General features: G+C 36.6%; 1 protein-coding gene across 6 annotated transcripts in view; it reads left to right on the top strand.

Annotated features, from left to right (window-relative positions):
* The window catches only part of SLC36A4 (solute carrier family 36 member 4), a 155450-nt gene that overhangs the window by 94896 nt on the left and 35614 nt on the right, over nt 1-24940 (top strand). For 2 of the 6 annotated variants that reach the window (XM_064365399.1, XM_064365397.1), the window contains exon 1: nt 22277-22367. Coding sequence is in view for 3 of the 6 variants with exons in the window: in XM_064365394.1 (XP_064221464.1) it covers nt 10045-10252; nt 22244-22367; nt 23859-23949 (423 nt within the window). In the remaining 3 variants the exon portion in view is untranslated. Of the gene's footprint in view, nt 1-9268; nt 9283-10042; nt 10253-10672; nt 11113-22243; nt 22368-23858; nt 23950-24940 lie in introns of those variants that run through there. The other 4 variants (XM_064365396.1, XM_064365394.1, XM_064365398.1 and 1 more) reach the window with 4 other exon arrangements.

Genomic DNA, 24940 nt, shown 5'->3' with positions numbered 1-24940 from the left:
AAATTGTGAGCAAGCTCTTTGAATTATCATGAAAAGTGTCCCAGGTAGCTGGAATTCCAGGATTCCTCATGCATAACATGAGTCTCAGGTGACCTACTTACTATAAGTAAGTCTTTCACACACTCCTTTTGAACTGTGATGAAAGTAAGCTATACAAAAGGTGACAGGTACAGCCTGTCAAATTAAATCGCAAACTAGACCTTGATGTTAAAATCCTGAAACAGAGAGGACTTATCAAGTTAAATTTACATGTGAGGATCATGAGTTCTTAGCATTGAGAGAAAACCCAGATTTTTATACTTGGCATAATGGTTTTATTTGAAGACAACACAAGTAAAATAATTTCCTTGCAAGTTAATGTCTAACCAATACATAATGCTTAGAATGGAAAGAAGCAAATTTTGTAAAGCACTCTTTTTCTTTTGAGCCTTTGGGAGTACACTTGAGATTTATTATAATATAAGCTTTAAAGCCTTTTACCAGTCTCATTAAATATCTTAAGGAATAAGTAACGTGAGAAAATAAAAGTGTGCTTTCCAGCACTTGCCGTAAGTCACTTTTTTATTGTCCTTCAAAGAATAGTATTTTCAGAAGACAATGCTTAGTATGTTGGTTGTGACATTTACGTTGGAATTAACCCCCATCAGTGAAGCTCAGTCACCTGATTTCAGGCTGATCTTCTGAATCTTTCATTAGCTATATGAGAATGGATAGACAGAAATGTACAATGTTATAATGACTAAATCACACCACTAACCAATGGTGAGAACTGTGAATGGCTTACACAACCTGTCAGCTTAGGTGCTTAGGATCTCAAGAAGTCATGAGACAGAGTGGGTAATAGCATATGTCCTAAAGTTGCAATTGGATTTGGTTTTCATCTGTGGAATTTTAGGCAAGTCTCTGAGCCTGTCTAAGCCTGTTTTTCCTTTCTTTCCACTTCTAACTTTATTGAGGCATAATTGATTAAAGTTGTACATATTCATAGTGTACAATATGATGTTCTGTTACATGCATACGTTGTAAAGTGATGACCGACATTAAGCCAATGAACATACCCCTCACCTCGCACTGTTGTCTTTATTGCTGAGTGTGTGGAGAGAACATTTAAGATCTACTCTCAGCAAATTTCTAGTATAAACTCCAGAATGATTCACTGCAGTCATCATGCTGCATAACTGAGAGTTTGTACTCTTTCACCAATATCTCCCGATTTCTTCCACCCCCTAGGTCTTAGCAACCACCATTCTACTCTCTGCATCTATGAGTTAAACTTCTTAAGATCCCAATGTAAGTAAGAGCATGCAGTATTTGTCTTCTGTGCCTGGCTTATTTCACTTAGCAAAGTGTCCTCTAGGTTCATTCGTATTGTTAGAAATGATGGCATTTCATACTTTTTTAAGGCTGAATTAAATTCCGTTGTGTGCACGTATACATATTATATGCCACATTTTCTTTATCCATTTATCAATGGCCACATCTTATTATTGTGAATAATGCTGCAAGAAACATGACAGTGCAGCTATTTCTGCATACACTGATTTCATGTCTTCTGGATATATGCCCAACAGTGGGACTGCAGCATCGTGTGGTAGCTCTATTTTACATTTTAATTTTTAATTTCTTAGTTCCATTGATCTTTTCTGTTGTTTTCTTCAGTCCCTATTTCATTTATTTTTGCTCTTATCTTTGCTGTTTCCTTTCTTCTACTGAATTTGGGCTGGCTTCGTTCTTTTTCTGTTTCCTTGAGGTTCAAAGTTAGGTTGTTTATTTGCGATCTTTCTTTTTCTTAATCTATGCATTTATTGTTATAAACCTCATTATTAGAACTGCCTCTGGTGTGTCCAATAAATCTTGGTAAGCTGTGTTTCCATTTTTGTTTGTCTCCAGATACTTTAAATTTTTTATTTTGATTTTTTTGACCCTTTGGTTGTTCAGGAGCATGTTGTTTAATTTTTACATATTTATGAATTTTCCAATTTTCCTTTGGTTATTGATTTCTAGTTTCATACCAATGTGGTCAGAAAATATACTTGATATGATTTCAAATTCTTGAATGTGTTAAGACTTGGTTTGTGGCTGACACTATCCTGGAGAGTATCTCATTTGCACTTGAGAAAAATGTGTATTCTGCTGCCGTTGGGAGGAATGTTTTATATATGTGTGTTAGGTGCGTTTGGTCTAAGTTATAGTTCAAGTACAATATTTCCTTATATTTCTGTCTGGTTACTTATCCACTGTGAAATGTAGGGTATTGATGTCCTACACTATTATTATATTGCTCTCTCTCCCTTTGGATCTATTAATATGCACTTTACATATTTAGGTGCTCTGATATCAGGTGCATATGTGTTTAAAATTATTATATTCTTTTGATCAACTGACCCCTTTATCATTATGTAATGACCATATTTGTCTCTGTTTTACAGTTTTTGACTTAAAGTCTATTTTGTCTGCTGTAAGTATAGTTATTCCATTTTTTTTTTTTTTTTGGTTTCCATTTGCATGAAATATCTTTTTCCATCACTTCACTTTCAGTAAATGTGTGTCCTTAAAGGCAAAGTGAGTCTCTTATGGGCAGCATAAATAGAGACGGGGTTTCACCATGTTGGTCAGGATGGTCTCGATCTCTTGGCCTCATGATATGCCTGCCTTGGCCTCCCAAAATGCTGGAATTACAGGTATGAGCAACTGCGCCTGGCCATACTTTTTCTTTCTATGTTGGTCTTGAGGTCTTTTGTGAGGGTGGCTATCAACTCTATCCCTGCCCTGAGGATCTAGGGAATTTGGTTATGGATGCTTATAGTCTATCTTTCATGTGATATTTCTTTATTCTGGTGGATGATCTTATGCTTAAGTGTCCTACCTGTCATCATATGTCTCTCTCTCAGGAAACTTTATACTGGCACACACCCCTATGGCTCTTGTGACTTGTGTCCAGTTTATATCTACCAAAATAGCCACTCTCTAGGAAAGTCCTGAACAGAAAAGAAGTTATGCTTCAGGTGCATCAATCAGGTAAGACACAGAGGAGGCAATTCAACAAACCCTGTGAAATGACAGAAGCAGTGTATTACTTACAGATCCAGGTCAATGGGAAGGAGAGGGCTGTTGAGGAAATTCTCACTCAAGCAGTGAGTGGGGAGCAAAAGAGAAAGAGGGACCTGTGGGCCAAAGCCTTTAACAGAGTGCAAGACACTGCCCAACCAGGTTTTCCATGAGGAGTTCTAATTACTGAGTTTGGAGCAAGTAGGTAAGCGTTCCATGGAGTCATGCTGTGACTTAGAGGTGGTCACTGCAGCATAGGTGAACAGTTCCTTTGGTGTGGGAGGGTCAGGAGGGTAAGTCAGATAAATTGTATCTATTAATAGCTGTTCCATATGAAAGTGGTCACTATGAGGCAATTGCATATGACAGACAGCTGGATCAACCATATTGAGGAACTATGAGAAGGCAGAGAACTGGAAACTATGTGTTAAGGGTGACTAAGCCCTCCTTCTGGTGTAATAAACTTCAACTTATATTTAAAATGGATGCAGGCTGGGCACGGTGGCTCACACCTGTAATCACAGCACTTTGGGAGGCCGAGGTGGGTGGATTACCTGAGGTCAGGAGTTTGAGACCAGGTAGACCAATATGGTGAAATCCCATCTTAAAAAAATAAAAAGGATGCTGAGGAAATGTAAAATTGTATACAATTATAATGAACTATTATTACTATATGTATTATAACTAATTTTATGAAATTATGATTTAATACTGCATCTTCATGTATATTTACATTTCTCTTGACTGTGAAAGGTGCCTGAAACAGGAACAGTTTTTGTGCATGTAAATTTTGGTTAACTTTTTATAAATCTGTGTATATTTTTATGGGAGTAAATAATGAAATAGGCTAGTATCTACATATATTTTATGCATTAATGATACAACTTTTTCTTAATTTTTCAATATTTCTAGGTTACACAGTTCATCTCTGAGTTTTCTCAAATTATCATAAAGCTCCAAAAAATTTTTCAATATATCTATTCAGAAAGTTTTGCATGTAAGTGGACCCATGCAGATCAACCCACATTGTTCAGGGGTCAACTGGAGTCATAATAATTACAATAACGAAAAGTATACATAGACAAGGTTTCAAATTATAGCTTCACCTCTGGGTAGTGGATAGTGGATAATTCAAAAGCTTTTCAGAAATGTCCAAAGTTTTATAAATGTAAATTTTATGAATGGTTCAGAAATATGTTTCAGATTATTTATTGTCAAGAGGATTTTTCCAATAACATGTCTTATATGCATAGTTTTCCATATCACGATTATAAACTTAAGGATATTGTCACAAAATTCTGTGAAAACATAATGTAAATTCTGTTAACTAGTTTTTCAATTTGGATTTTCTTTTTCCCTAGAGTGTCACACTTTTCTAGGGAAATTTTCTTAGGTCAGTTAGTGAAACAACTAGTGTTTCATTCAATATCTTAAAAAACTTTTCCTGTAATCCCAGCACTTTGGGAGGCCGAGGCGGGTGGATCACGAGGTCAAAGATCGAGACCATCCTGGTCAACATGGTGAAATCCCGTCTCTACTAAAAATACAAAAAATTAGCTGGGCACTGTGGTGCGTGCCTGTAATCCCAGCTACTTAGGAGGCTGAGGCAGGAGAATTGCCCGAACCCAGGAGGCAGAGGTTGCGGTGAGCCGAGATCGCGCCATTGCACTCCAGCCTGGGTAACAAGAGTGAAACTCCATCTCAAAAAAAAAAAAAAAAAAAAAAAAACTTCCACATCATGTAAAAAAATTTACCCTATCCCAACCCAAATGAAAAAGAAAACACATAATTTATAGTTGGTGATAAATTTTTACATATAAAAACTTTAAAAGAGAAATGTATTAGTAGTTGGGTAAATTAGTATTATTTTAAACCCATTTCTTGTGGGTCAGTAATCTTTAACCAAAAGGTTTCTCTCATTATGACCATGAAATTTCAAAAGACTTTTAGGGAATTCACTTTCTTCATAGTCTTGCCCAGTCATTAAAAATTTAGAATCTAAAATTGCTATGTCCTCTGTGTTAGGAATGATTGGCATTAAATACAAAGAGCTTGAAAACAACTACATAGCAGGAAAAAGTATGACTTTAAAAAACAATAAATATTATAGATGACTTTGTTAGATATTTGTCTTAATAAAAACTAGTAATTGGCAGAGACTATGATTTTTTCTTTTTGTAAATTTAGCACTTGTTTTTATTATGCATTAGCTTAAATAATCAACTGAAATATAATATGAAATAAATTCTTGCCTTAAATCTCCCTACAATTTCCTTTTTCAAGAGGCAACCATTTTGACTCTTTTGGTAATTCCATTTGGTATTTGCCTTAATATTTCTAAATGAGATGTTTATAGCACTATTAAGTTTTTCAATTTTAGACACTATTTTCTCACTATTGAGAATTTAGCTGTTTTATATCATCCTTTATACAGATAATTTCTCCTCACTCCACTCACATCTTCAAAGAGTTATAGTACATTCTCCACCATGCTCACATTTTTGCTCTTATACCTTTACCTATATTATTCACTACCAAGGCAAAATGGTATACTATACTTATGTTTTTTTAATCTGCTTGGCTTTTCACATCTGTGGCTAAGTTTCCTCACCCTCCCTACATCTCTAAATAACGTCTCTTTGTCCAATTCTGCATACTTTTCAGATTGTCAATCAGTTTCACGGTTTCTTTTGTCCTTAGGGACGGCTTTTCCTGGTGCCGTCTATCTTCCTGCCCCAGTTTGGACTGGTTGCTCTCTAGGCCCGCTGCAAAACTACAATACTGGAACTCCCTCTTGGCAACCTCTCGGGAGTTCCTCGCTCCTTTGTTGGATTCCTGGTTTCCTGAATCCCACATCTCCTTCTTTCCAAGTTTACTCTTTAATTTTGGTGGAGCATTTCTCCAGAGCTTTCTAAGACAGGGCACATGGGAAGTACACATTGAACTTTTATGCATATTAAAATGTATTTATTTTACTCTTTCATTTGATTGATAGGTTGGTTAGGTGTAGAATACTAAGTTGGGTGTGTTTTCCTTCAGAAGTTGGAATGCAATGCCTCACTTTCCTCTAGCTTATGATGTTCCTACTTGAGTAGTCAGATGTGATTCCAATTGAATGTGATTGCCTTCACCCCCATTTTTTTAATCTGGGGAAGTTTTAGAGTCTTCCTATTATTCTCAAATGTTCTAAAATTTTTTCAATGATATATCTTGACTTATGTCTGTTTGCATTTGCTGTATTGAGCATTCAGTGAATTCTTCAAATCTGGAAACAAACGTTCTTCAATTCTGAGAAATTCTGTCATATTATTACTTTGATTTTTTCTTCTCTCTTTAATCTTTTATCTTTCTGAATTAAGATATTGGAACTGCTGGATGGATCTTTTAATTTTATTTTTTTCAATTTGCTCTTTTTTTGGTCCTTTTGCTCTACTTTCTGTTTACTGATTATTCCTTGTTTTTTTTTTTTAAATGGCAGTCTATTTCTGTCTTATAGATGCAATATCTTTTTAAAAAACTCTAATTGAGAATATTATAGAGGTTTTTTAAGAAGTTAAACTTCTGCTATCTGCATCATTTCTCTTTCCCAGGCATTTGGTTTTCAGTTTTTTTCAATCTGCTAAGTCTGTCATAAAGAGTTAAATAAAACCAAGTTACTCTTAATAAGGTTGTCAGGAACAATTACTCCAACAGAGAACCTCTTAAGACAACCAGTGCTGATCAGCATGTTTCCAAGGTTCATTAACAGAATTAAGATTCATTAAGGCAGATATTAATTAAAAGATGGTGAGAAGCTTGTCTCTATTTCCACTGAAAACAGAGGAGGATAAAACAGCCTTAGGATGCAAAATGAGTAATATTTTACATAGAGGGGAATCAAATAGAGTGGATACGTATGCTTTGGTCTGCTCAGCTGTTCCTTTGGAAAACCTTTTCCTTCTTCACGCTTTCACCTACACGGTTGTATCAGTAACTACCACAATATATGCCTTTGTCCAACACTTGCTTGACTAGTCCAGGGGTGGAAATCTGATCCAAGGTGACTCAATCACAGCTCTTCCCTACGGAATTTTTAAAACTGAAACTGAAAAAAGAGAACAGTATATTTCTGATCACTCAAACTCTAAGATAAAGAAATTGAGAGCTTTTAGGAAGCATGAGCCTGAGAAGCAGAGATCTGTACTGGAAACCTGCAGAGACACACAAGTAGATTCACAGAGAAGAACGATCACTAAAGAAGAGTCTCAGAGGCATAAGAATCAGTTGTCCTGAGCTCAGTCTCATCTCTGTTCCAGCAATCTCAGTATCCTCATTAAATTCCTCTTTTGGCTTAAGCTAGTTTTAATTGGCCTCTGTACTGCAATAAAAAAAAATCTCTAGCTAATATGCTCACTTTATTTGATGCATTCTGTGGATCAGGCAATGTGCTAATACTTTATTTATTTGTTATACTTTAAGTTCTGGAGTCCGTGTACAGATCGTGCAGGTTTGTTATATACTTTATCTTATTAAACCTTCACAACTTGTAAGGTTGGTGAAATTATTTTTCACATAAGAAAACGTTAGAGATCTAACTATTATATAATAGACAACTCTACCTAGATGTTCCACACGTGTCTAAAACAGAACCATTTCTCTATCTGTAGAAGAGGAAAGGCTATACTCACTGCTGGAGACGCTCTTCTCTCTACACATGCACAGCCAACTCCTTCTTACCTTGATGTGTCAGCTTAAATGTCATCGGATAAGACTATCCTGCCTTCTCAATCTAAAGTAGGTTCCCTGGTGGTACCTTGTTATTGTCATCACCAGCAATTGTAATGACATATTTAGTGTTGTGTTTTGTTCTGTTCTCTCACATGCTATATACTATGAATTCCATGATATGGTCTTGCATATCAACATTATTTGCCATTATAGGCTCTGCATCTAGCATAGATCCTGACATATGGAAGGTGCTCCATAAAATGTGCTTGAATAAATTAAAGACTTCTAAATGTTCTTTCATATATTGATGAGGCTATACTCACTAAGTTTCAACAACTGTTCATTGAGTGACTGGTATGTGCAAGTCACTGTGCTAGGCCTGTTGAGACAAAGCCAAACACAATTAATTCCTCAACAGGCCTAGCACAGCGCCTTGCACATAGTAGTATACAGTACAGTATAAAGCCCAGAAAGAGGGGTAATTATAATACAAGTGGAGAAGTGTTATAACAGAGATATGAATAAAGTGCTGCAGTTGCAAAGAAGGAATTAGTTAAGATATGATCCAAGAAGTTAAAGTCAGGAAAAGAAAGGAATTTCCAGGGTTCAAATTCTCACATTCTTTATAATGTCTCTATTTTGATACAGCTGTACTTTATATCTGCTTCTAATTTGTAAGACCTGGAGTAGAAGTCCTAGTAAATGTGTTCTCAAGTAGAGATGGATGAAAAACATATTTCTCTTGAATCTTAGGATCATCATTACACTTGCTCTATCTCCACATCACTGTAAAGTCACTGGGCCTGGCCTCCTGCCTCAGCCCAAGCCTCTCCAAAACATTCCAGGACTGTACTACAAGTCAAGTTTTTCTTCCTTCCGCATCGCCAGATCTGCTTTCCCTGAAGCTGAGATTAGAGGACGATGACTTTTGAGCCCTTTCAACACTCAGAGGTGTCTCACGTATTCTCATTACAATGAGTGGCTTATGGACAATTACCTTAGTCCTATAACTTCTGTCTGATGACTGTCTTCTCTCCTGCTGATCTTTAGCCAGGTGATTCACCCCAACACAGGTTAGGGAACGTTGCTCTAGTTATGTTCCAGAATAAATTTCTTCTTCTTTTTTTTTTAAAAAAAATCTCCCTTACATCTTTGTCAGAAACGCTTCAATAAAACCTTCTTTTGGGATTTGCATATGTATGTATGTGAATGAATTGCATTCAACAGTTGGGTTGGCAAACTGTCATTATCACTAGTTATCTAGTGAAAGCCTACAAAGGATGCCACAGGGGGAAAGATGTAGATAGTATGTAACTGCATACCTTTTTAATCTTAGTATTTTAAATATTTAACACTATTGCCATGTAGTTACATCATGTTCATCAGACCCCCTTCCCCCCAAAAAAACTCTTTCCTAAATCAACCCCTCTAAAATGAAACAGGCACAAATAAAAAGGGTTGTCTGGTGTACTGACTTCCAAGAACTATGAAATGAAAAAACAAAATTAAAGCAACTTCAAAATTAAGGTAAGTATTTTCCTTTTAAACCAAAAGCTTGCTTCATCCATTGATCCATCGAATATCATTGGTACCCATCTGAGAGGCCAGTTTTGCATATTGGTCAAGAGTGCCAGCGCTGAAGGCTGAAGGATTCTACTTCTGCCATGTACAAGCTTCCTCTTCTCAGACGCGTTACTTACCTCCGTGTGTCTTAGTCCCTTCGTCTTTAACATTAATGTAAATATTAGAATTATCTCACACGTTGTCGTCAGAATTAAAGATAATGTATGTATGGTGCTTAGGAGTATTTGAAACTACACCAGTACACGTAGTCTTTACCTTAATTTTCTTTCAGCACCACGGTCAACGTCAAATATTTGGAAGGACATTGAAATTTCCTGAAAGTGAAATTGTATATGACGTAATTAAATTCTATTTCAGTGTATCCTGTACCTCTAACTATAGAAATAGGGAGACGAATAACCAGAGTAGTCAGAACCTCAACATTGGTAGGGGACAAGTCCCATCCTTCGTATTCTCCAAGGTGACTTACAGAACGCTAACGCCTCGGGTGTGGACAGCGTCCCAAATTTTAGTTCGCGGTCATCTTTAAAAACCCCCAGGGAGCTATAAGCCCGGGTGTTGGCCAGCTCTAAGCTCCCACCCTCGCTGATCTCCCAAATGTCCCTTTTCTCGGGTTACCCAGCCCGGCCTCCTGCAGTCCTCAGGTCTTCGGCCTCTCCCGCCCCTCGCCGGCAGTGCCCGCCGAGCAGGGTCGCCCCACTGCGCATGCTCGTCGCCGCGCGGGTGGGGAGCGCCGGGGCCGGGAGGCGGATACCGGGCGCAGGTCCCTCCGGGCAGGGGAGGCCTGGGCCTGACGCCGGCCACGCAGCGGCGGGAGAGCGAGCACCCAGGCGGCGGCGTCCTGGAGACCCGCGAGAGATGGAAGCGGCGGCGACGCCGGCGGCGACCGGGGCGGCGGGGCGCGAGGAGTTAGGTCGGTGTTGCGCGTGGGCGGGGACCCGCGGCCGACGTGGGCGGGGGTCTGTGCGGCGTCCGGGTGCGTCCAGGCCTCCCGGGGCCCCGCGCTCGGCCAGGGCCAGGAGAAGGCGGACCCTGCCCCGCGCCGGCTGTCCGTCCGCATCCGGGTTCCACGGGGAGAGATGTGGGGGCGGTGTCCGTGTGTCCGTGTGTGTGTGTGTGTGTGTGTGTGTGTGTGTGTGAAGGCTCTTGAGATTGTGGGACTGGCACGGGTTCGAATTTAAGCCCAGCAAACAAACCTCTGCGGGGCGTTTGGGATGAGCTGAGGCCTGATTGCTGACTGACCCTGGGGTCAGCATCCGCAGAGGAGCCAGTTATCTGACCCGAGAGCTTGGTCAGAGGAAGCCCGGGCCTGCATAGGACGTTAAAGTGTGTGTGTGTGTGTGTGTGTGTGTGTCAGTGTGTGTCATTGTGTGTGTGTCATTGTTTGTGTGTGTCAGTGTGTGAGTGTCATTGTGTGTGTATGTCAGTGTGTGTCATTTGTGTGTGGGGGGGGGGGGGGCGGAGCCCTGTACGCGTCAAAGACGTGAGAGCCTGCGCCGCGACACGGTTTTTTTCCCAGTGATGCTTTAAGGAAGTTATCAGTGTTCTGCTTTTCAAATGCCGCAGCCCCATTCAGATCTCCAGATGAATCCTTATTTTACCGCTTGTTATCCTGGGAGTGTCGAACAGGTCGTGCTGACCACAATGAGCAGGAGATACCTGTAGCTAGCTCACTTGGCAAAGTTTGTTGGTTTTCCTGGTTTCCTCGGATCTTGTTTCTTGGTGACAGGGCGTGTTTGTTTATGGTTTACCGCTGTCCAAAATAAAACAAAAGTAAGGATCAGGGTGGTAAAATGATCCCTCTCTCAGTTATATGTACTATACTTGGGAGTATTTTTCATTCAGTGCTGATTAAATGTAATTAAAAGACTAAATCTAAATGTAATTTTCAAGAAAAGGGTTGAACTTTATAAAATGCTGTATTATAAGTAACTGATAGGTTGTTGTTCCTCTTAGAGCCTGCAGGGAGGGCACTTTGCAATGGAATTTTTTCAGGTAGTACGTAATAATGATAGAAACGATAAACATTTTATTGCATGCTTACTGTGTGAAAACACCGTGTTAAGTGCTTTACCTATGCATTCTCTTTAATCCTCACAGCAATTGGGATAGGTGCTATTATGATCTCCATTTTATAGTAATTTTAAGTTTATTAATGGCAGAACCCAAATGTGAACTCAGGTTTATCTGACTGTTTTAAATTCATTAATAACCTGTGTTTGTGAGGATATGGAGAAATGGGTGTTCTCATGCACTGCTGGTAGGAAAGGGAAAACATTTTTATCCTTAAAAATGTACATATCTTTTGACCCAGCAATTCTCCTTCTAGAATATTTCCCGAGGAAATAATAAGTAATGTAACAAATATTTATATCAAGAGGTTTTCATTATAGTATATAGAGAAAAGCTATTAACTATCTAGAGTACAATGAAAGGAAATTGGTTAAATTGTGGTGTAGGTGTATACTGCCTACCATTAAAAGTGATATGGAAAGATGTTCACCATGTACGTTCTTTAACTGAAAAAAGTTTCAAATTATTTCAGGTTTTTTTAAGTTTTATGTATTCATTAATTCAACACATACTCGTTGAGCTTCTCCTAGGCACTTGAGATACATCGTGAGCAAAACAGATAAAAATTGTCTTCTTATGGAGCTTGTAGTTAGTAAGTGAAAGCAGAGAATAAGCAGTAAAGACAATAACCTGTTGATTATATATAGTATGTTAGGTGAAAAGTTGTATGAAAAACAAGAGCCCAGTAAGGGAAATCAGGAATGAGGGTGGGGGCTGGGCAATTTACAATATTTTATAAAGTGGTTTGGATGGGCCTTACTGAAAAGGTACAATGTGAGTAAAGACTTGGAAGAGGTAAGGAAGGAAATTAGCTAAATGGATAACTGGGGAAAGACTACTCCAGCTAGAAAGAATGACTGAAGGAATAGCAAGGAGACCAGAGTGGCTGAAGCAGAGTGATGGAAGTGGCTATGGGGCCAGATTATTTAGGGTCTTATAGGTAATGTAGACTGTGACTTTTAGTCTGAGGGAAGAGTGGACCAAAGCAGGGTTTGAACAGAGGCGTGGCATGACCTGGCTTGTTTTAAAAGGATTGTATTGGCGGCTATGTGAAGAATAAACTGTAAGGGCACCAAAGTAAAAGCAGGAGAATATTTCAGGAAAGATATGTGGGTGTCCTTCAAAGCAGTATGGTAGTAGTCGCAGTGGAAGTGAATAGACATAGTTAGCCTTTAGGTATATTTTGAAAGAACCAATGTGATTTCCTGACAGAATGGATGAGGGTTAGAGAGTAAAACAGAGGATACATGGAAGACTCCAGGAGCCTGCATATTAGAAGAATGAAATTGTTATTAACTGGTATATTATGGTGGTTTTGTAATATACCTACAGATTCTTTGATGTTTCTCTCTAAAGGAGGAGAAACTTAGTTTCCTTCCTTTCAAGCGAGCAGTGGAGTTAGTAACTTGTATCTAATGAATAGATTACGGTAGAAGTGATGATGTATGACTTAAATACTAGTTAATAAAGTACATTGTGCCTTCCTCCTTACTTTCTCTTTTTGAATCACTCATTGAAGGAAAGCCAGCTGCCATGTTGCAAGGAGACCCAAGTGGCCCTAAGGAAAGCTCCATGTTGCACAGAACCGAGGGCTCCTGACAATCGCCATAAATTGTTATACAGCAATAGATAACTAGTACAGATGGTTAAAGTTGCAGGAATAGTAGACTTGCTGGTGAAGACCAGTTCAGTTTGGGACATGTTAAGTTTGAGATGTCCATTAGATATCAAAGTGCATCAGGTAGGCAATTAGATTTATGTCTGGATTAGTGAGAGGTCTGGTCTAGAAATATAAATTTGGATGTTATCAGCATATAGATAGTATTTGAAGCTAGGAGACAGAATGAGAACATATGAAAGTTGTTTGTGTTTATATGTGTGTGCATGAATGCACACATGTGTGCCTGTGAACATGTACTCTAAAATGTTAACAGTAGTAATTTCTGGGTAATGAAGTAACTTTTAATTTCAAAAATGTTGTTTATATATTTTCTGATTTTCTACAATGACAAAATGTTATTTAACTTAAAAAAAGAATTTCCAAAAATGGATATTTATGTGAAAATCACTGGTGGAGATGTTAAGATACAGGTTCTCGTAAGGTATATTAAAGGTCTGAACTTTATTTCATAGCCCATGGGAACCTTTGGAAGGTTTCTTGCTGTGTATATTTCCTCCATCTCAGAAATGAACAAAATAGTTATGGCTCTTATTTTATATCTAGATAGTAGTTTACAGACTTCGGTGACAATATTATGTTATTTTTTAAAAATGAAACTATTTCTACTTTCTTTTAGTTTTTCTATTGACAAAATACAAGTGATTTTTAAATATTATTATAAGAGTAATGCAAGTTTGCTGCTACTACTTTTTTTTTAAACATTTTTCAGAGGAAAAAAAGTGCACTAATGATCCCATTGTCCATCTACATCCTCGTAAACTTATTCACATTTTGATATATTTACTTTCCCTTATTTCTACTTAATTTTTAAAAACATGATTATAATTATATTGCAAATATTCAACTTTTTCTTATTTAGCATATGATACACTTTTCCCTGTTTTACTGAAGACTTCACAACCATAATTTAATGTCGGTGCAATACTTCATAAAGTGAATATGCCAGAGTAAATTTACTAATTTCCTGATTGTGCCACATTTAGGTTGTTTCTCAATTTTCAACATCAGTAATGTTTTAATTAACATTCTTGTGCAAAATCCTCTTCTGCATATACTGGCTTGCCAGAAGTAGAAGTACTAGGCGAAAGAAATAAACATTTTTAAGACTTTCATACATATGATATTGGTAAATTAAAGTGATTTTAGAAAATTCTGTCTACAACTTGAAATTTATGTTGGTTTTAGGCTTGAAAATTGAGGTTCCAACAATTTTCTAGGCAAATAAGAGAGCATACAAGCACTGCCTAATTTAAGAATGTTCCATTAATGTATCCTTATGGTGTACTATGTAATATACCTAATATCAGATATATGGTGTATAATAAATGTGTATAACATTGAATCAAGCTAGTGTTTCTTATTTATCTATAATTTCTCTACTCATAGATAGCTAGCATATCTATTCCCTAGTAGTGCTTTAGTTTATAAGGCATCACTAATTTTTACCAGTGATAACCACAGCGTTTTCCAGAGTTGTCCAATTTAGTACTTAGCCAAAAATTACAGCAAAACATTGGGAAAATAATAGACATTGTGTGTAACGTAAATTAGGTTGTATAATTTTTAATTCCTTTGGGGTGTCAGTTTATATTTCATATATTCTTAACCCTGTTTACCATGTTGAGTTGTTGAGTGTTTATCTCCCTCACTAGTGTCTCTCTCCTTCTGACACGTATATCATGTTTTGCCCATCTTTGCATACTTGATCTTACAGCACAGTTCATGGGTCATAAATGCTCAGAATTATTAATTATTATTAAATTAGTTCTACTTTTTGTTAAAGATTGGCATTTTAACATCCTATACAGCTTAATATACTTCTAATATATGGAGGAGGAAGAAAAAGTATTGATTGATTACTTATTTTTATGTGCCAAGGTGTAGGCTCTATGCTTCATATACATTATTTCATTCTTCATATTCTATCTATATGACATATATAATGTGTATAATAACTTCATATACATTATCACTTGTGATGATGACATCACAAAACCCCTGTATAATAGAAGTTATTATTTTCTTTGCACATGTGAGAAAATAAATATAAGAACTGCTAGACAATGTGAGTTTGTTACATTTTAACCAGAGGAATCTGGTTAAAATGTAAATCAGATGAGGATCACTCCAAGGCCCAAAACTCTAGTGCTGTGCTGTCCAGTACAGTAGCCATTAGTTATATGGTTACTGAGCATGTGAAATGTGGTGTGTTCAAATTGAAATATGCTGTAAGTGTGAAATACATGTTGGATTTCAAAAACATAGTATGAAAAATAGAATCTAAAATATCTTAATTGTTTACTGTTGATTACATGCTGAAATGATATTTTAGATAATCAAGTTAAATAAAATAGTAAACTTAATTTTACCTGTTCCTTTTTTCTTTGTAAAAAAATTACTAGAAAAATTTGTATTTATGTAATATAAATTTATATTTATATTACATTACATTCCTATTGGAAGGCACTGCTCTAGTGGCTTTTCCTGTCACGTGGAATGGTCTGCAAGGCTGTGTAGAGTCTGTGTTCTGTCACCTCTGATCTGATCTCATCTCCTCCTCCTCCCCCATACTCATTCCTCTCTAGCTACTCAGCCTCCTTGTTCCTTAAGCACATGAGACTTCCATCCTGAGCGACTTTGCCTTTGTTGTTCCTGCTGCCTGTGTTACTCTCCCTCCCGCAGGATATCCACGCTGCTCACTCCTGTTCCTTCTTCAGGACTTCTTTAAAATGCCACTTTCTCAGTGAGGCCCACTTTGGCTGTCTATCCCAAATTACAGGCTCTCTGTCTCAATCCTTGTGTTTCTCCATAGTACCTAACACTGTCTAGCTTATCTCTGTTTTACTTATTTTTTGTCTCTTTCCTTCACTAGAATTTGAGCTCCATGAAGGCCGGATTTTTTTTTTTTTTTTTTGAGTGTTAGTACTTACTCTATTCCTAGCATCTAATGGTGTTTAACATATATTAGGGCCTCATTAATATTTGTGAAATTGAATAGGAAACTGTTGCAAACTCTTTGAATACATTCAGTTATGAAGCACAGAGCTTTTGTGTTGGGGCACTATTATTAGTGGATATTAGTGAGGATCACAGTCTATTAATAGGAGTTTTTGAGAATGACCAGAAACCAGTAAAATTAGTGAGAGGGCTTATTCCTCTGCATCATCTTCTGTGATGTGTTTGCCTTTAATGCTGATGTGCATAAAAGCCATCATAGTCGTTGACATCCTTTTCACTAGCAAAGTAAAAGGTAACCCATGGGAGTCTATTGTGCCAGGAAAAACAACTCTTGGTAACCACTTTTGTATACGTATCTTTCTGGGAATTCCACAGGAGGTTCCCAGAGAGAACTCACTGCTTTTCATCTGATATCACAATGTGAAATAACCAAGGGAGGGATATGGTAGTGGTGATGGGTGCTGTCTTTCTTGAATCTGAGCCAGAAACCTTTATAGGAAAGGAATGGGATTCTTGATAACACTGATTTGAAAGCTTATTAAGCTTTCCAGCTTAATCTTCTGCCATATACTTCTACCTTCAGTTTCAGTGACATTAAACCAACCTAAAGTTTCTCAGGCACGCAGTTGTATTCAAGCCTGGAATCCCCCACTCCACCTTGTGACCAATGCCTCTCCTAAGTGCCAAAACCTCTCCTAAGAAATTAGAGCTAAGTGTAAAGAAATAATATTACTGCATTTTTCTATAGTGTATACCTAAATTGGAAACAAAAATACAATTTAGCATTTTATATTTAGTATTACCTGGAGCTTCTGAAAGTTATAAATGACTAGTTGACTCTATTTATTAATAAATCTAGTGTTCAGAGATCTAGGTATATATAGGCTATTACCATTTAAATATGCAACTTCTTGGGCATTAAGTATTTCCCAGATATTTCTAGCTAGGTATCTTTTAATTTACTCTTTAGATTCAAGAGCTATTTTGTATCATTCAATTTGATATGCTCAGTCTTAAAACCTGATGGCTTTACTTTTCCTAGTTTACTTAGTTTAACAGATACCTGTTTTTTAGTATGTAATTTACCTCTATACGTAGACTAAAACTGAAGGGAACATCTTAGAGATTTTTCAAATGCAGTCAGAAAAATGTATTTACCGGGAGGCAGAGGTTGCTATGAGCCAAGACCATGCCATTGCACTCTAGTTGACAGAGTAAGACTCGGTCTCAAAAAAAAAAAAGAAAAGGAAAAAGAAAAATGTATTTAAACACAGAGAACTTAGGTAATAATGTCACATTGCATGGTTCTTCAGTGATAGAATCAAAATGGAAATAAATACGTACTTCTTAAATTCCTAACACTGTTAAGAAGTATTTTTATCTCAAATTATTTAAGCTTTGAAAAATCAACCTACTTTAATCTCATTGTAAGAGAGTTAATAAGAGGAGTTCCCTGGAATAATTCAACTGAAAAAATTTTTTGTGGGCACGTACTAATTGTACGTTATTTGTGGAGTACATGAGATATTTTGATATAAGCATATGACATGTAATGATCAAATCAGCATAGTTGGGATATCCATCATCTCAAATACTTATCCTTTTTTGTTTGTGTGTTGGGAACATTTCAAATCCTTTTCTCTACTTTGAAACATATAATAAATTATTGTTAACTATAGTTGCCCTATTGTGCTACAGAATATTAAATCTTGTTCCTACTACCTGTCTATATTTTTATAACCAGGAATAATTAAATTTTTGTTAATGTTTTAAATGTGAAGGATGAGATAAATGAATTTAAAGCAAATAAATATGTATATGAAAAGCTGTTTTTCACATTAAGTCATGTTTAGTATTTTCTAGACAATATAACATTGAAAATTAATGACTTTAAGAAGTAACGAAAAGTATAACCATAGGGATTGCACCGTTGAACAAAGTTAAATAAATGTAACAACCGCTAAACAACGTGAGTTTGTTCAGAGTGACTGAGATCCCAGCTAATCTTTACTTGGGAATCTGAACATTAATACTAATTTAAAAACTTGATTCTGTGAATTACAAAACTAGTATTTATAGGTCATTTTAACAATTCTAGATTTCCAGGTTTTTCTAAAAGAATATTTAAAAATAAGCTCTTCATAATGCCAATACAAATATCTTACCATTTAGAATTCATATTGTTGTTAAAGTTATGAAAAGCTTACCGTTTTCCGCACTCTCCTTACTGCTGCGATCTCTTGGGCAGTGTGCTTTAAATAACAGATTGTTCAGTTTTTGAAATATTGGTAGAGATAACCATCTTTATTGAGGACAGATAGTGTACTCAGTACAGCACAGAACATACTGCACACTCCCTGACAAAAAGAAATCAGAAAGTTCAAATAACTGATAATTTGGATAAGCTAAATGAATTAAAGCAAATCAACTCTAGTCAGCAAGGGCAGTGGAGTATATTTAGGAACAAAAATATTAACATATTGGTGGTTGAAACTGAAGTTCATACAACTAATGATGATGATTGTTATGGATTAAATAGTCCTCCCCCACCCCCCAATTTATATGTTGTCATACCCCTGCAAACCTCAGGATGTGACCTTATTTGGAAATAGGGTCATGGTAGCTGTAATTAGTTAACATGAGGCCATGGCCAGGCGCAGTGGGTGGCTCACACCTTTAATCACAGTACTTTGGGAGGCTGAGGCAGATGGACCACCTGAGATCAGGAGTTCAAGAACAGCCTGACCAACATGGTGAATCCCTGTCTCTACTAAAAATACAAGAAGTAGCCAAGCATGGTAGTGCTGGCTCCAGCTACTCTGGAGGCTGAGGCAGGAGAATCACTTGAACTTGGGCCGGGGAGCAGAGGTTGCAGTGAGCCAAGATTGCGCCATTGCACTCCAGCCTGGGCAACAAGAGTGAAATACCATCTAAAAAAAAGAAAAAGAGAAGATGAGACCATGGTGGAGTAGGGTGGGTCCCTAATCCAGTATGACTGATGTCCATATAAAAAGGGGAAATTTAAACACAGACATGATTACAGAGAGGATGTCATGTGAAGTTGAAGATGACTGTCCATAAACTAAGGAGAGAGGCCTGGCTGAAACAGAGCTTTGCCTCCCAGCCCTCAGAAGAAACCAACCCTCCCAACACTTTTTCAGACTAATAGCCTCTAGAACTTTGAGGCAATACATTTTCCTTGTTTCAGCCACTCATTTTGTAGTAGTTGGTTATGAGAGCTGTAGGAAACGAATGTGATGGTTTTACAAGAGTACCAGTTTACTTTGTATAGAGTATAACAGGAAAAGATACAGGGTTTATCCTGACAAAAGGTGAACATTATTAATAGATTTCTGGAGTAAATGTGAGATAGTACATATCCCAGTACACCTAATGCTGGGGAAACCATTTTTACCGTGTATAGGTCTAGACTGTGCCACCTTTGAAACTGGAAAACAAGAAACAGGAAATCCTACAAAACCATCTATGGAGAATGTCCTAAAGATTAAATGGTTAGAAAAACCAGCCAAAAGAAAAGTTGGGGACTTTGAATTATAGAAAATCCTCATTAATTTTAACTTGAGGAATTTGGAACTGATAAGTGAATTTTACTGTACACATATTAGTTATGTTATTAGAAGAATATGTAAATAGTTTTATAGACTGTTTTGAAGCATCTTCCGGTATCTTAAGGCATCACTTTACTCTTATGAAGAATGAATATGCTGAATTCCAGTTGGCACTGGGCTAATGGGGGCTGCTAAAATCCTAGTTTCTCAACACATCCTCCCCTAAAACCTTTGAATTTAACTTGAAGCACAAATAAACCATTCATGAAATTAGTCTTTTAGCATTCCTAGGAGATCAAGGATACCATAAACCTCAAACTGTTTGTGAGGAGAAAAGCAGAAAATTTCTGTTGCAGCTATGGGCATGGATAATGGGGAAGGGGTGTCTTTAGTTTCTCACTGGAAAAGAGGAGAAGGGAGCAGGAAACTAGATGAAGCACTACAAAAACCTCTTTCAGAAGGAGAAAGTCTAAAGCGTTAAACGTCTGAAGAGGTCAGGTATGGAAGTCAGTAACTCACAGCACTTACGGAGATGCGAGCTTGAGCAGGACCGAGGCGGGCAGCCTGGACAAAACGCTGCTTCTGCGGGTGAGAGAGAAATGCAGCAGCGGAAATGCCCCTCAGCTGGCAAGGAAGGGAAAGAAAAAGGTATTGGGAAAGTTGATGGTCGTGCAGAAATGAAAGAGAACTAGAAGACATGCTAGTTACTCTTGCTCACCCCTGGCAGCACAGCATCGTCTATGAAATAAACTGAGGTTCACTTTAGTGACAGAGGGAGCACTCTTGAACTAGGATTCCCGTGCATGAAATGCTTAGAAACAGGAAAAATCACAAATAATAAATTACAAGATGGAAGGGAGAATGTATTGAAATGAAAATTCAATGTGTCACTTAAGACAGATATGAATGAAAATGAGGTAAAGACGGATATCAGAAGGGTCAGAGATATGAAGTGGTTGAATGGAAGACAGGCAAGGAAGATCCAACATGAATGTGACTGAAATATCTAAAGAAGAAGTATTTGAACCACATACATATTTAAAGCTGTTATCCAAGAAAACTTTATAGTAGAAATAAGAACAAAAACCTAAATCAGCATATCAAAAGGGGCCCACTGTGTCCCTGGGAAAACTGACTTAGGGTCAACCCCAAGACACGTAGTGAAGTTGTTAGACTATAAAGACAAAGAAAATATCTTCAGGATCTCTAGGCAAAAGAACAAGTTATTTAATGGCTGAGAAAATTAGTCTGCCCTCAGACTTCTCAAAGTAGCATATAAAAGCAAGGCCAAAGTGGAGCAGCATTTTCAAGAAACTCAAGGACAGGTATGAGCCAAGGATTTTATATCTAGTTGTTCTTCAAGTGTCGAGGCTATAAAGAAAAACAATTTGAAACGTGAAAACTCAGGGAATACTGTGCCCATGAGACCTTCCTGAGGAATCAGTTAGAGCTGTGGTCCTCTAAGTGTGGTCCCCCAACTAGCAACTTCAGCAGCACTGGGGTACTTGTTAGAAATGCATATTTTCAGGCCACCCCAGACCTACTGAGTGAGAAACGTTGGGACGGTGTCCATCATTGTGTGTTTTAGCAAGCCCTACAGGTCATTCTGATGCATACCCTATAAGAAGATGAACTTCTTCCAGCCAAGGGATGATTGAGGAAACTTTGGTGGAGAATTGATAGTGAATATTGATATTGATTATAGATATAGGTCTAAGAAATGAGTAGAGACATAATTGGAAGAACAGTATGAAAACCATCATATGTATTGTCAAAGTAGAAAGAATACAACTAAAAATGAGAAAATAAGGGACAGAAACAGGAAAAAGTAGAATTAAATTATTAATTATTATACAGGTAATAGGTAGAAGTCAGAGAGTACCACTTAAAACAGTCAAATAAGATAGTAAAAAATTAAGCAAGAAAAAGAGATGATTAAAGGCATCATAAAAATATAATGGCAAAGGAACTGGCAGAACAGTTTATTTAAATGCAATATATAATCCCGGACTGAGAAAAAAATGGCTGGAAGGAATTTATTGGTATAACTGATGAAAGTGGAATATGGAATGTAGATTAAAGTATTGCATCAATGTTAACCTGAATTTAGTAACTTGATGTGAATATTTAAGAGAATATTCTTGTTCTCAGGAAATACATGCTGATAAAGTGGTAAAGGGCAGATTTTGATATTGAAATTTTAAACATTGGAATGACTTTATAATTTTCTTCAAGTATTTTAAAATGTGATTACTATTTACCTATACAGTATGATTTGAAGCTAAGCAGAGATGAAAATACATTTGATCATTTCTTCACATTCCTCGTGCTGTAATCCTGTGGTCATTTACTGTAAACCTCATGTGGATAAAGCAAAAAAAGTTTTGCATTGAATACTTAAGCTTTCACTTTGCACTGCATATTCCAAACAGAATATCCAGCAAATAAATTTAGTTGTTTCTTTTTAAATATACTAAAACTCAGGGTATTAGTATGAACTAACTTAAGATGAAAATAATAAAGATGAGTACAGATGATATTTCCTAATATTTTAAAATTAATTTATACAGGTTTATCCAAATTTTTAAGCAATAGTGAAGTACTTCGTTTTTCTTTTTTAAAGATATGGATGTAATGATGCCCTTGATAAATGAGCAGAATTTTGATGGGACATCAGATGAAGAACATGAGCAAGAGCTTCTGCCTGTTCAGAAGCATTACCAACTTGATGATCAAGACGGCATTTCGTAAGTGTTATGGTTTATAAGTCTCCTTTTCTTTTCATTCAGTATGTATTTTGTAATCTTCTTCTATAGGCAGAACATTCTATTAGATTACAAGACACAAATATAAGACATCGTCTCCACCTTCAACGAGTTTATAGTCTATTTGGAAAAGAAATGCATTTAAATCACAGAGCAGTGTATAGGAATTAATGCAATAAACTGAACTTCACTACAGTGACAAATGCTAGGGATCTTGAAAGAAGGGAGATCTGATTAAGTGGAAAAGGGATGTTAAGAGAGGTGGCTTCTGAAATAATCAGGAGGTAGTAAATGTTTCTTTATTCTGAAACAAAGTCATGGAGGTAGGAAAGCATTGTAACTTTTTAAAACCTTTTTTGACATTTTGTCATTATTAATAGATTTGAGTAATTTCTCATTCTAATAATAGTTTAATGGTTAAAGTGATATGCAATTGATCAGAAAAGAAGAATATAAACAAAAAATATTTAGGCAAACATTTTTCTTTCATGAGTTTAAACTTTTTGCTCTTCTTTCTTATTTCAACTTATTTTTTCCTGGTGAAGAAACTTCCTTCGGATGCCTATGGAAACTACTCTTAGGTCAAATCCCTTAGGGAATTCCTGGTATCTAAAAATCAATTAGTATTTATCTTACCGGTTGACACATATAGTTTTACAACTTGTATAACTTGTATTTTTTTTAATTAACTTCTTAGGTTGACAATCATAAATCAAATGTGTTTAGTATCATGGTTACCTAGGTAGTGTCAGTACATTGCTAGTACCAGCCAAATACTCAACATTGTTTTTAAAATCATAGCAGCAAAGTGTCTTATGAGAAAATTACCTTTTTAAAAAAAATTTATTTCTTTACTGTGTACAAAACCGCACTGTAAAGAGGATGCCTTTAAGCCTTTTTTTTCTCTTTTTTTTTTTAGATGGAGTTTCACTCTCGTTGCCTAGGCTGGAGTACAATGGTACTATCTAGGCTCACTGCAACCTCCGCCTCCCCAGTTCAAGTGATTCTCCTGCCTCAGCCTCCCAAGTAGCTGGGATTATAGGCTCCTGCCTGATGTCTGGCTCATTTTTTATATTTTTAGTAGAGACAAGGCTTCACCATGTTGGCCAGGCTGGTCGCGAACTCCTGACCTCAGGTGATCCCCTGGCCTCAGCCTTCCAAAGTGCTGGGATTACAGGTGTGAGCCACCGTGCCCGGCCAAGCCTTTTTTAATTTAATTTTTTGCTATCTTGTTTGACAGATAGTTCACCTAAATATCTCATTTAATATCCACAATAACTCTTGTTATTCCACTTTTAAGTAGCAAACATAGGGCTTGAACCAAGTATGACTTCTGGCCCAGTGATGGGATGGAAATGTTATTTGGTTCCTTGCCTAGAGTAATTTTCAGTTCCCTTCTAGTACTGAAACCATGATCATGTTATAATAGCTTTTGTTCTAAAACATTTAAGTCTTACATCTTTTACTTTTCAGATTTGTACAAACTCTTGTGCACCTTCTTAAAGGAAATATTGGAACTGGCCTTTTAGGACTTCCATTGGCAATAAAAAATGCAGGCATAGTGGTAAGACTTACCTTTGTAATCACCAGTTAAGATGCAGTTATCAGTCTCATTTATAGCAAGTCAGATATAACCTGGTAAGGTGACGTTTATGTGGTCATTTAGATGCTGTCTTGATAAAATTGTGTGAACTGTGAAAATGATATCTAACAAAAAAATGCTAATTATTCTATTCATTTCTACTTCATTACTTATTTGTAATATTTAACCAAAAAAACCCCACAAACCTAAAGCAGTCTTTGATTTTTCCAGGCATAGTTATATCTTATTAATATTTTGGATTTTCAGGAATTGAATTAAGCAGTGTAATCATAGCAACAAATATATTTATAGACTAGATTATTGGTAATGTGAAATTGTGCAGTTTTTTAGAGTCAAATAGACAGTTTTCAGATTTAAATAATAGTTAAGAAAAGTAATAATAATAGCTTTTAAAAACCAATATATAAAAGACACTTATTGTAATTATTATAATTACAGACAACCTTGATAGGGGAGAAGCCTATTTATGAGGTAATAAAATTACGTTTAAACTTTTTTGAATGGACCGGTTTCTAAAAACAGTTTTAACTATCATCTTTCTCTGCATTTGACTATTTTGTTCCCCCTAATTTAGATGATAAAAACTTTTGTTTATAAAAATAAACTTTGGCAATAATTTGATTGTATCTTGAAAATTACAGGTGTCACTTTAATTTTAGTAAATAAATATTTAAAATATTTTATTTACTACTTTTTGAAATAATTATTTTCTAAGCATGGTTTCTGACACATAGTGAGTACTCAACAAGTCGTCTGTAGAAGAAATAAATTGCTCACAGTCTCCATTTGATACTGTGCTTTTCCGTGATTTAGATAACGGTGCATGGATGCATATAGTTATAATGGTGGGTCACTGACAGTTGTAGACTTGCCATCTGATATTAAATATGATCTTGTGTTCTACCCTACTTTGTTATCTATACTCTGTATTCATGGATTTGAGTAGCTAAGT

This window comes from Aotus nancymaae, unplaced genomic scaffold (genome assembly GCF_030222135.1).
Source record: "Aotus nancymaae isolate 86718 unplaced genomic scaffold, 86718_ANA_hifiasm-v0.15.2.pri h1tg000059l, whole genome shotgun sequence".
NCBI classification, from domain to species: Eukaryota; Metazoa; Chordata; class Mammalia; order Primates; family Aotidae; genus Aotus; species Aotus nancymaae.
The sequence above is the reverse complement of the archived record's forward strand: the minus strand, read 5'-3'. Positions and strand labels throughout refer to the sequence as shown.